The following is a 12,280-nucleotide window of genomic DNA, read 5'->3' as shown; positions in this document are numbered from 1 at the left end:
GTACAGCTCTTGGACATCCACATCTCCCCTTTGGGAAGGCTCCTGGCACCTCACATCTCTCCCGTGGGACAGCTCTTGGTCTTCCTCCACTTCCCATTGGGACACATCTTGGTATTTCTCATCTTCCCACTGCTCCAGCTCTTGGACATTCTCATTTCCCCACTGGGAAGTCTCCTGATATTTCTCATCTTCCCACTGCTCCAGCTCTTGGACATTCTCATTTCCCCACTGGGAAGTCTCCTGATATTTCTCATCTTCCCACTGCTCCAGCTCTTGGACACTCTCATTTCCCCACTGCGAAGGCTCCTGATATTTCTCATCTTCCCACTGCTCCAGCTCTTGGACACTCTCATTTCCCCACTGGGGCAGTTCCTGGCCCATGTAGGGTTCCCACTCTCTCTCCTCCCTGGCCAAGTCCCACCCCACAGTCTGTGGCCCTGGCAGCTCTGTCCCCCCCACTGCCCCCTCCCACTGCTCCCCGAGGGCTTCCAGCCACCCAGGGCAGAGGCTGCGGGGGCAGCAGGGGCAGTGCAGGGCACGGCCCTGGCTCTGTGCCTCGGCTGGGGGGGAAGGAGGCGACTGCCTTGGCACAGCCACCTGCCCAGCCCTGGCCCCAAGAGAGCTGCCTCTGGCCCCATCCCAGCTCCCTCTTTCCCCTCTCCCTCCGGGGCTGGCCATCACCTGCGGCCTCATCCACAGGCCTGGCTACTCCATGGCAGGGGGGGAGTTGGGGTTCACCTCCTCTCTGAGCATCTCCATCACGCAGTGCCACAGAGGCTCTCAGGGGAGCTGCTTCCTCGTGACAGAGCGGCTCTCCTGGGACTGGGCACCCCAGGGCTGGGCTCTGTGCCCCTTAGATACCCCTCTGGCAGGGCAGGGCTGTGTCATGTCACAATGGCCTCTGGGCACCACCATGTCCCACATCACCAAGGGCCCTGACACAACACGCCTGTGTCACAAAGGGCCACCCCGGCACCCCAACAACAGCTGACCCCACTGAAGTGGCATGGAGCAGCCCCGGACTCGGGCACTTGTAGCCCCTGATGTGCCCAGGCCCCTGTGAGGGGGGCTTTCCTTAGGGACAGTGGCCCAGGAGAGGCATTCAGTGGCCCACCAATGACACCAGTGTCAAACTCAGGGGTTTTGTTGGTTTTCATACGACAAAAGTTTCCCCTTTCCTTGGTGTTACTGAGTGATGCTGTTTGCACACTAAGCAACAATTGCAAAGAGTTACGTGAAGAGCCCTGCACATCATTTCATGCAATAAAGAACCCTTTTAATTCCCCTTGTGGGCACTGGGCTTTGGCTACCAATGGGCCCAGCTTTCTCCCCCAGACAAGAAAGATCACAGAATCTTTGTGTCCAGGAGGCCGAGGCCTACTTACCTGCCTTGTGGCAGAATTACAAAGCCCAGTGAACAAAATTGCCACACTTCCCCTCAATACCAAGCGAGCATTGCATGATGACACCCCTTAATGTCACCCTTGGGGCTCTGGCATCAGCCTTCATGTCCCTGTGGGAACAGCTACAGAGATCACGAGACCTTTTTCCCCACCCCAGCTTCCCAGTGAAGGGTGAATGCAAGCTGCCCTTCTCCTCCTGCTGCCTCCTCTCCTGAGGATGGCAAAGTAACCAGGAGGAGACAGCCCATTCTGTGTTTCATTGTGTCTGCAGCCTGCAATATCAGTTCAGAGCTAAGTACTTTCTGAAAACCATGCTGGATGAGTGTTGTTATCAGGAGGTTTGTGATAAAGGAAGGAAATTGGATAGTAAATAAAAGTTTCAGAATTCTTTATTTCTGTCCCATTCCTTTTCAGGAAGTTCCACTTTGCTTTTCAGAGTGCCACCTTCTCAGCTTAGTGCTATTTGTGTCCTCCCTTCTCTTCTGACTTTCTTTGCCTGCTCTGTTTCTTTCATAGTGTCTGTCTGTGTATCTGTGGCACCTCCCAGCCAAAGACCCTCCCCTGATTTTTTTCCCAGTCCATGTGCTAAAACAACCCTTGCCTAAGTTATGAAGGCTGGTTGTGAAATGTCATTGTAAGACCTTGCTCCACTTGGCTTTCGGCCCCTTCAGAGCTTTCTCTAAAGAGCAGGAACTTCTTTTCCTTGCTGGAAACTGGAATTCCAGACCATTGCAGTGTGTGCCATGGAGCACAGAGGGCAATTCCCGAGGCTTCTGGGGCGCTGTTTCTGCCGTGCCTCGCAGGGGAGCTGTGCAGGTGCAGGTGACAAGGTCCCGAAGCTGAGTGGGCTCCCAGAGCAAACAGCAAAGGCTTCTTTGCTGGACATTCCCAAGCACAGCCCCAGCTCGAAGCAGAGGGAAGAAGAAAAGGGAAGCGAGGAGCTGGCAGAACCCGGGAATGCTTGTGGCTGGAAGGGACCCTGCGCAGGTGTTAGGATCCCATGAGGGAGAGATGCCTCTGCCCGAATGAAAGTGCAAAGGAGACCATATGAGGACAACATAGGGATTTTATTTACCAAGAAAGGGAAGGTACAGAGATAAAAAGCCAGCACAGCAACTATCAAAACTTTTTCACTATTTATACATTTTAGCACTGAATTCAACACCTGATTACAGGCTACATGGAATAAAGGAAGTTGCTGTGAGACTCGGAGATTATAAAGGTCCAAAGATACACATTCCAGACAGAACAGTGACAGAAATGTTTATTCAAAGCATCTTAACACATCCTTTTACAAACAAAAATATTGCAGGCTTACCACACTAAGTCATCTATTCCAAAATTTCAGTTTTGGGGTCTTTTCCTTTAGTTGTACCCAATTCCTCTGTTTCCTCTGGTTCATCCTCCTAAATCAGTAATTTCTGTGGATTAGAAGGAAAAACAGGGCAAAGAGATGCATTTTATTATAAAACACTGGAAAGTAATCCCAGTAATCTGAAACATAACTCTAAGATTCTGCTGTCCACCTCAGCCCTCCTCACCCACTACCTTTCAATGGCAATACTTGAATTTAAGTTGTTTACGTCGTTTGTCAGCTGGCAGACAGACTCAGTACACACACACTGACTGCCAGCCAGCCCATGTGTAACTCTGGAACAGCCAAAGAATGTCTCCTGCTTAGATGATATCATAAGGAATGCAAAACAAGGAGGAGGGAATCTCTGTGTGAAAAAAAAAAAATGATGGTAAAGGGGCAGGGAAGACCAGGCTGCAAGAAAATAGGTTTTGTTACATCTGGTCTTCACAGGATGTGTATTTTCTTCAAATCATTCCCTCTTAGTATAACTTAATCTTGCTAAACATAAAGACAAGGGGAACAATATGTTGCCTCATTAATTATGGCTGGCGACCTGTGCTGAAAAATGTTTAAAATCATCCAACTCCTTGATTCTGGAAATAAAGTATTGGAAGGAACTTTGAGAACATCTATCACTTTGCTATGTTTTCATCTGCCTCTATGCCATATCTGACAGATACCTGGGATCATTTGCTCTCAAAAACACCCTACAAAAGCCACTGGGAAACCAGAACTGCTTTGTTGCAGTGGGCCAGAAAATTTATTAGAATCAAGTTCAGTCCAAATGGTTATTTGAGTCCAAATGGTTATTTGAGTCCAAAGGTCTTTGAGACAAAGCAGGCTCAATGCACTTTCGCCAAATCCAAAGCAGTGCTATAACCTGCTGAGATTTCTGCTGGATTTGACCCAAGCCCAGAGATCCTGTAAGATGTCAGTCCTACACACCAGGTCAGCCAGCTGCCTGCTCTGCCCTGAAGCTAGAGAGCACCTTCAGAGGAGAAAATTGAGAGACTGCAAGAGCTGACCTAAATGTTTAGTGCATACCTCCAGGCATTTTCATATAGTTTAAGAGATTCTCTGATCCCTAAAGACAGTGGTTTGCTTGGATTTATTGTAAAATGGACTGACTACAAATGGATAAATTTATCTGGTATTTTCATACATCAGATAGCCAAGCTTGTAAATTTTAAGAATAAATACAAACAACACAATTGGGTGGAGGCATATAAGCTAAATATGAGTAAACATGGAGGCATCCCTGTTGCTTCTTGTAATTGTGAGTTTAAAACAGGCTTCTGAACAACCTGGAAGAAAACCTGAGCATCTGAATTCAAATCTCTTTGGTTTGTAGGAGAAAAAAACCAACCAGAGGCTATTCAAACCATAATGCATAATAACACCTAAAATTTGTTTCTTTGTATTTGTTTAGCCTGCTTTTGAACTACAATTGAGAGAATTAAGAATATACAGTTGCATTCATTACAGAAAAGTGAAGTGCTTGAAACTGCCTAAACTTCTCAGGATCTGACATATTCTCTCTCATTTTTGTAAAAAAAAAAAAAAACAAAACACAGTTTGGAAATGCAATCTCTTACAAATTCAGCTCTGCAAGTGTTGTCAAGTGTATATGCACTAAAGTGTCACTTTTAATTTGTACTGTTGCAGTATGTGAGTTCTGCTTCTCACAGTTCACCTCTCCAGAGAGCTGCCCTCCTTATGAAAGGTACAGATTCCCATGGTCTCCCAGCAGCAGCATGGCTTCAGCTGATTGACATCCATAATTTCAAACCCTGACTACTAATTAAAGAATGAGCACACATGCCCCATTTCTTACCTTGATCCTACTGACCTTGGTTTACTTCTTCCTCTCTTCCCTCACCTTCCCCTCCATTGCTTGCTGGGTTAAAATCCTCACTGGAGGGCTCATGACCCCCACCCTCTGCAGTGACTGCAATATGAGAAATTAGAAATACCAAAGAAAATCAACTTTACAAATTTGCACTCAGCCTTTGTTTTCATGTAATGCCAGCTAACTCCTACTGAAGGCTGCAGTTGTTGTTCACATGAGAAATCCCACAAAATCGTCTCTGTTTATTACCAAGTTTATATAATAAGCCATGACGTAGAGTAAAATAGCTCACAGGCTTCCCAAGACAGTTTATCTCATGCTATGTGAAATAAAACAGATACATACATACATATTGTGCAGTTTATGAATGGACTTGGAAGTTCCAAACATTCAATACATGGAAAATCATAGGAAAAACAAAATAAAACACAAAACCTCTCTCACATCACTTGGTATTAAACCTGTAAAACGATGGTCACCATAGTGAAAGCATGGAGTTTCCAGATGTTTCCAGAACAAACCTGTAACTGAAGGAATTTTCTCTTCTTCAGTTACTGCTCCTTCTGCTTCTCTGGGGGCTGGCTCTTCCTCATGGGGAGACCAGGGTGTTAATTTGGTAATTTCTGATGCTTTCCATTTTGGTTCAACAGGTAATGGTGGTTCATCCTCTTCTTCCTCCTCTTTTTCCTGGAAGAGAATTCATGAAATCCAGTATCTCATTGCTACAGACAGTAACTAAGATGATGGGTTAGTCTACTAAAACCTCCTTATCTGGGATCAAAATGGCAATGACTGGGAAGTATTTACAGGTGGAGGAACTTCAGCAGCTGCAAATCTTGGACAAAAACTACACTTTGAACCTTGATGAAGTTCAGTTGACAATTACTGATGATTGATATCTGATGCTTTGTCTGGTAGATGCTTCACTGTCTCACACAGTAACAGACTGAAAAACCAGTTGTTTCTGCCTAAATCTTTGCTTAGGGAGGACATTTGAAAGGATCTAGGAAGCAGTAAGGTAGTGCACAAAGCTTATGGTTTTGAAATGTGAAGATTTTTTTTACATTTGAAAAAATCATGGTTTTTCTACAAATATGAAGGAGTCAATAATTGAATCATTGTCTGTATTATTAGCTAATCTTTTCTCTTTTTTTTTATGGGCTTTGTTCTGCAATTACTTCAACTAAACCAAAAGGGCAAAATTTAATCTTACTTTAGTGACAGCACTGTCCCTTGCTTTACAAAGCTCATCCAAGAATTCCCAGCTGAATTAAGGAAATACACATTATTTGGATACTCCTATCAATCTGATACTTAATTTGAGGATCTCTTGCTTTTAGCCTGAAAAAAGCAAAACAGTCTCCAAGCTTTGCAAATCTCTATCACAAGTGACAGGACTTTGATGATTTTTATTTTATCCTTCAGAAATGATTGCTGCATCAGAGAATTTTATGATGTGTAATGGCAACTAATGTCACGTAAGAGGTAGCAAACTCTAAGCTAAAATGTGGCATTTTTTCTTGAAATCAAACAGTAATATTAAAATATATTTCTTACTTCTGTAGCTATTTTTGCATCATATTAATCAGGAATGTTTCAAAACATTAATGCATAAAGGAGAAGGGAAAACACACTTTGACACCACTTTGATACTCCCTACAACTATTAGAAGCCGTGGATATTAAGCTCCTAACAGGACCAGGACAACAACAGGATGTATTTCCCAAACATGAATCTGCTGGAAATTACCATTTGTATGCATAGCACCAAGCAGTTCAGAAATACAGGAAATATTGTTCATTATTTTCTGGTGTTCAGAAGAAAATGTCACAGAAGCTAAATATGCAGACAAATATATCTGTATTCCCCTGTGATTTGAAACTTCAAATGTTTTGGGAAGGTTCTGATTCTTTTTAAGCAGAAAGGATTCATATCTGCAAGCAGTGCAAAATCACACCTTGTAGTTTTCAAAGCTTACACAGTAGAGAACATTAAAAAAAAAGGCAAAATGAAACCTCATTTAGTTCTTAAGAATGCACAAGTTTCCACCCCTTTTTACTCATAAGATCTACTTTAACATCACTGTCTGTAAGGCATTTTACATATTCCTCAACAATAGATTTGATTTACTGAGTTCTCTGATACTCACTACAACTTGCACTATTTCTTTTACCTGCTCTGGTTCTATGTATTCACCATGCTGCTCACATCCCATATCAAAGATGAATTTGCCAGGACCTAAAGGCTGCATAAAGACATAAAAACATCAGCAGAACTGAACAGTTAATCCATTCTAAGCACAGAAATGTAAAATACCCTTTACTAAAAATTCCATGCAATAGTCAGTAACACTACAGTTTGCAAGTGATGTTGCAAAGAAACTTGGCATTGTGTCCTACAGATTAATTCAGTTTCATGTGTTACACTTATGGTACAAGAAATACTACAAAAGATCAGAAGCCTAGCTTCTTATTTTAAGAGGAAATAGGTCATATTAAGGCAATTCCATGCTAACTGTTCAGATGAATAGAAAGTGTTCCTGCACACTTACCTTACCATTGAGAAACCTGCCCTTAAATCTATGGTTTAGGTGGATAAGTTCAGCTGGTCCTTCCTGGATTCCATTTACCCAAGCTCCAACATACTTAGATCCTGTGTCTTTATAGACATATGTGCCTTGCCCATGCCTAAGGAGAAAATAATTATTTTGTTTTATACCAGTGAGCATTAAGAATTTAGGATGTTGTTATAATTAAGGTATAAAACCAGTATTAATTAAGCAGCTGAAACTACTCAAGCTGGACTAAATTGCCAAGGTCACCCCTGGATGTCATTTGCTGCAGTCAGACATGCTCTGAAAATAATCTTTCATTTTAATGCCACTGGGTGACTTGAAACATCCCTGTGAGAACGAAACAAACCTCTTGTTGTCAGCCCATTCTCCAGTATAAGTGTCTCCATTTGCATACAGATACTCTCCATAGCCCTGTCTCTGGTCATGCATCCAGTCTCCTTCAAGGACAAAAGGATAAAAGCAGTGTGAGACCTGGTTTATTTCTTTGTCTGATACAGTGGCCAGTTTGTAACATTATCATACAAGTATCAGAGAAGGAAAAGAAAGCTATGATACTGTTGGAATTCCTCACTATTCCTTACACCACTCCTTACTCTAGAGTCCCTTGCTCTTTTTTCATCAGTCTGTTCCTCTCCACATGTATTTATGCTGCTGCCTGACCTCTCTCTCCATTTTTCCATCATTATCTGTCTCTGTTATCACTTTCTATTACCATTATGAACACATAACAACCCAGTCCTATCTTTAAATGGGGTAATGTATTACAGCTGCATTAGATAATGTGACTTTTCCACATAAATTTTAAAGAGGAACTACTTTGACTTATTTGGTAAAGTTGTCCTGTCAGTCATGGGGCACATATATTCAGAAGGATGCTAGATGGTGTGTCTTAATTATTCTTCTAATCAAGCTAAAAAGTAGTTAAAAAAAAAAAAAAATCACAGTGCTTATGTTCCTGCACGGCAAGATCAGGCTGTGCTTTTTGCTCTCAGCTTTTAGCCCTCACAAGGTGAATGTCTTTTTTTTCCTAGCTTAGAAAGGAGGGGGGAAATATTGTCCCTTGAAACTTAACTGATATTCTGAGTATTTCAGGTACTCTCCAGCAAGCAGGGAAACTGTGAATGTCAACTTCTCCAAACTTCAGAGGTGTCCCAATCCCTAAATAAGGACTCTGATAAGCAGCCAATTTTTTTGACGACAGATCTAATAAATGCCCTAAACTAAATCCCCATAAATAAACCCCAAGCTTCTCAGAACTATTACTAGAAAGGGAATAAGAGGACAGTATCTTGTAGCAAATGTATCTTCTTAAAATAAGACATTCTCCAATTCACTATCTCTTTTCATTTGTGGCGGAGGAGGAGTGAGAGGGGAATGTGTCCTTTTGGCTACAGAAATCCTTGCAACTGTGTTCAGTGTTTTACCTGCATATTTTGATCCATCTGGATAAAAAAATACACCTTTTCCATGCTTCTTGTTTTCAAGGTAGTCCCCAGTGTAGAGAGCACCGTTTTTAAACCTGTAGGTCCCCTGAAACACATTTGGTACAGACGAAATACCTGTCAGCTCTCACCCTTGGTTCAATACAGTGCCCAAATAACACAACTGCAGAAGCAGAACCACGACCAGGGTCGGTGTCTTACATGTCCACTCCTCAAACCATGCTTGTATTCCCCTTCGTAGGTGTCACCATTGGGCAGCCGTGCCTTCCCAAATCCATGCCGCTCCCCTTCGGAATTGCGATCGCCTTCATATTCCTGATAAACGCGGAGGGAAAATGGTTAAAGGGCTGGGCCTGACTGAATCCAACCTCATCACACAGAGGGACCCAGGTGTTTGTGGAAAGCTGCTCCAGCTCGGCTTCAGTCAGACCCCGGCACCCCCAGCCTTCTTGCCGCACAACTGAAAAGCGTGGATCCGTGCTTTCAAACCCATGGAAAAAGCGGGGCAGGTCGCACCTGGAACGACACAGCCGCTCTCCCGAAACCCCCTGCCCGGGGAGCTGCCCCTCGGGACCTCTCCTCGGCCCGGCCCGGCGGGCACTGAGCGCCTCATCCCCGGGGATGTTCCCTTTCCCTCTGCCTTCCCCGCTGCCCGCCCGCTCCTCCCGGGCCCCCGCGCACCCCGATGTCCGCCCCGGCCTCCCCGGACTCGTCGCCCTCCTCAGAGCCCAGGTCCGACATGGCCGCGGCGTCGCCGTCGCTGTGACAACCGAGCGAGGCCGCGGCGGGGCCGCCCCTCAGCGCGGCCTGGGCCCGGCCCCGGCCCCCGAGCACAGGGAAATAAAACTCTCCGACCTGTTTGTTAGAAAGTCGGCACTAAAGATTCCGTCTTGAAGGAACATGGGGATAGCTCCCCAGAACATGCGTGTCAGTCGCCAAAACTTTTACCTAGTTATTCATTTCAGCAAAGAGATTAGTGTTCATTGGCTTACAATTTACGTAATTGTCTTCATTAATTAGTGTTCTGCCTTCTATTCGTTATTGATTTCTTGCTTCTCATGCTAATTAGTCCGCGTTTTTCAGTATTTTTATCTTTCTCCCAGATAGGGCACCTCTGCTTTATGTAATGTGGTTTATAAATTCTGTTCCGTTCTCAACAATAAATTCCCTTCCCAGGCTCTACTAACTTCCTTCTCGAGGTCTGAGAGCACTAAAGTATGTCAAGCCCTAAACTTTTAATTGGTTTTTCTAACACGTGGACATCACCCAGAGCTTGCCCATCAGCTGTTAACTATTTCACTGATTAAGCCTCTTCTCAACATTTTCCCCCCACTGTTGCACAGGCTCATTTTAAAACAGTGCCAGGCTCTGTTCAGTGGTGCCCAGTATGAGGAGCAATGGCTGTAAAATAAAACACAAGACGTTCCACCTCAACACGAAGAAGAACTTCTTCACATTGAGGGTGGGAGAGCTCTGAACAGCTGCCCAGGGAGGTTGTGGAGTGTCCCTCTCTGGAGACATTCCAAACCCACCTGGACGTGTTCCTGTGTCACCTGCTCTGGGTGGCCCTGCCTTGGCAGGGCGTTGGACTGGGTGATTTCCCGAAGTCACTCCAACCCTCTGCCTCTTCCCCTCAGCTTTTCCCACCAAGTGCCTTTTGTGTGTTGAAACTGGTGATGTCTTGGATGTGACCTGAGACCCCTCAGCCTTCCGAGAGCTCCCAGTAGTTAAGCTGGTCTGGCCTGAAAACAACATTTTAGATTTTAAACCTCATCCTTCAGCTAGATTCTTTTATTTTTGGGCAGTTTATTGATGTTCAGAAATACCAGTCCACTTCCTGTCTTCTCTCTTACAGGACTCTGGCGAGTCACCTCACCATCACTTTGCACAGTAATTTAATGGCCAAGGATTCACAAGGCAAGGATATGCTTTGTGAAAAGCAGTGAGCTAGACAAGCACTGGGCAGAGCAGGTGACACTTCTGAGGAAGGCAGGATTGGCAAGTAGTCGGAAAATGTGGTGGGGGTCACCTTATGCCCTAGATCAAAGCTTCTCCACCCAAACCAGAAGAAAAACAGGGTCATCGCTACACAAAGAAACACCATATTCAGGTGAGTTTTCAGAGGTAGGAATCTAAATAGCCAGTATTTAGATAATGAATGAATACTAATAAGGTGTCATTTCTGTGGCAAGTGTCTTTTTGTCTTCACCTGGGTAAAGATGCAAAAAGAGGAGGCTATTGCTAAATACCTCTGTGTCCATAGGAACCAGCTTCCGAGTTAACGTCCAGTTACTCATTTGAGAGCACCTTCCCTTTGAAACAGTTAAGAACACTGAAATTAAATTTTGTTAGCTGGTAGAGCACTAAGAAGCTATACATTCATTGACTCCAAACTGTATGGTTATTTCTCTTTCCTGCACATTCCCAGCATTTGACTAGGGAAGCCTAATTTGCATAATGTACTGTTAATAAGCAATTGCAGAATATGCAAGCTACTGCTCTGCTGAGCTCCTGCAGAGCTGACATGAGTGCACATTATCTGAAACACAATCTGTGCAGTTCCTTCTTTCTGACTCTTGATGATGCCTCTGTTTCTCCCTTGCACCCAAGACTGGCTAAATTCTTTTATCTACAATAAGGTAATGTCTCTAATTATAAAAGTGCTCACTTGGTCTGTGCGTGGCGTATTCATTCTAAGCAGACACTACAGCTCAGAGTGATAAGGGAATTTATGTTTGGAATGCATAGGGAGGTGCTCCCTGTTAAACAAAAGCAACCAGATGTGTCTTTTGGCCTGGAAGGTGACGTGGCCCAGGGAACAGCTGTGACACAAACAGGAAGCAGCGACAAGATATCAGAGTCACTCCCCTGGATGACCACTAATAATGATCCTTAACAGCTCTTGCTTATTGTTTCAGAGTTCTGAAGGAAGAAAAGGGTCTGAAGGAGCTCAGTTTTCTTGAGAAACAGCTAACTCTTTCTTTATAAAAGTTAAACTGCTTAGCACCCAGAAGTGGCAGAAAGAACAAATGTATTTATGACAGGATCATTTCACTTAAATAAGGGAGGCATCAGGTAAAGTTTTCTATACCTAGAAACTGTCTTGTGAGAACAACTACAACTTATAAGGATATGTATAATTAATGACAAGAAGAATTTATCTTGTAGTTTCTTGTCTTCCCATTGAATTTGGGTGTATTTCAATGTCAATTAAAGTTAAGCTTCAGGTATGTCACTTTTGAAAGGAGGGCTGCTATCATCCTTATTTTCCTGTTCTTTTCCCTTTTCTGTCAAAGGACCGATATTCTTAAGGTCCTGCTGATCTTGTATACAAATTTCATTTGTCCAAAGTCCCGAGAGGGTGATTTGTGCTGATTATCTGCTCTCCCCTTGCTGCTGGCTGAGCTGGCAGCTGCCTGCACTGACTGCCAGTCACCCTGGCAGGGACAGCAGAAGCTGCCACAGCTGTGAGTGGCCCTGGGAAAGCTCCTGGTTTGAGCCTGACAGAAGCCTCATAGGGAGCCAGAGCTCCCCTGAAACCCAAAGCCACTGCTGCCAGAGGTGCTTAAAAACAGAGAAAGATAATGACACAGGGATGGAGAAGGCTGCTGGAAACATGACCCCAGAAGGTGCCTCCTGTGGAAGAGGACAGCC

At 44.2% G+C, this 12,280-nt stretch overlaps 1 protein-coding gene across 2 annotated transcripts; it reads right to left on the bottom strand.

Moving 5' to 3' along the window:
* Nucleotides 1–2,451: 2,451 nt before the first annotated feature.
* Nucleotides 2,452–9,381, bottom strand: RSPH1 (radial spoke head component 1). 2 transcript variants are annotated; one of them, XM_048290417.1, is made up of 9 exons: nt 9,308–9,381; nt 8,828–8,941; nt 8,609–8,714; nt 7,531–7,621; nt 7,161–7,296; nt 6,783–6,854; nt 5,131–5,296; nt 4,595–4,708; nt 2,452–2,824 (listed from the first exon to the last, which is right to left on the bottom strand). In XM_048290417.1, exons 1-8 carry the CDS (start codon nt 9,365–9,367, stop codon nt 4,602–4,604), a joined length of 852 nt encoding a protein of 283 aa, XP_048146374.1. In that variant the 5' UTR covers nt 9,368–9,381; the 3' UTR covers nt 2,452–2,824; nt 4,595–4,601. The 2 variants fall into 2 exon arrangements, with proteins under 2 accessions (XP_048146374.1, XP_048146366.1); XM_048290409.1 differs by having other exon boundaries at nt 4,610–4,708.
* Between the last annotated feature and the right edge of the window lie 2,899 nt (nt 9,382–12,280).

The sequence above is a fragment of the Corvus hawaiiensis genome, chromosome 2, assembly GCF_020740725.1.
Source record: "Corvus hawaiiensis isolate bCorHaw1 chromosome 2, bCorHaw1.pri.cur, whole genome shotgun sequence".
NCBI classification, from domain to species: domain Eukaryota; kingdom Metazoa; phylum Chordata; class Aves; order Passeriformes; family Corvidae; genus Corvus; species Corvus hawaiiensis.
Note: the sequence above shows the minus strand (reverse complement) of the source record. Positions and strands in the feature narration are given on the sequence as shown.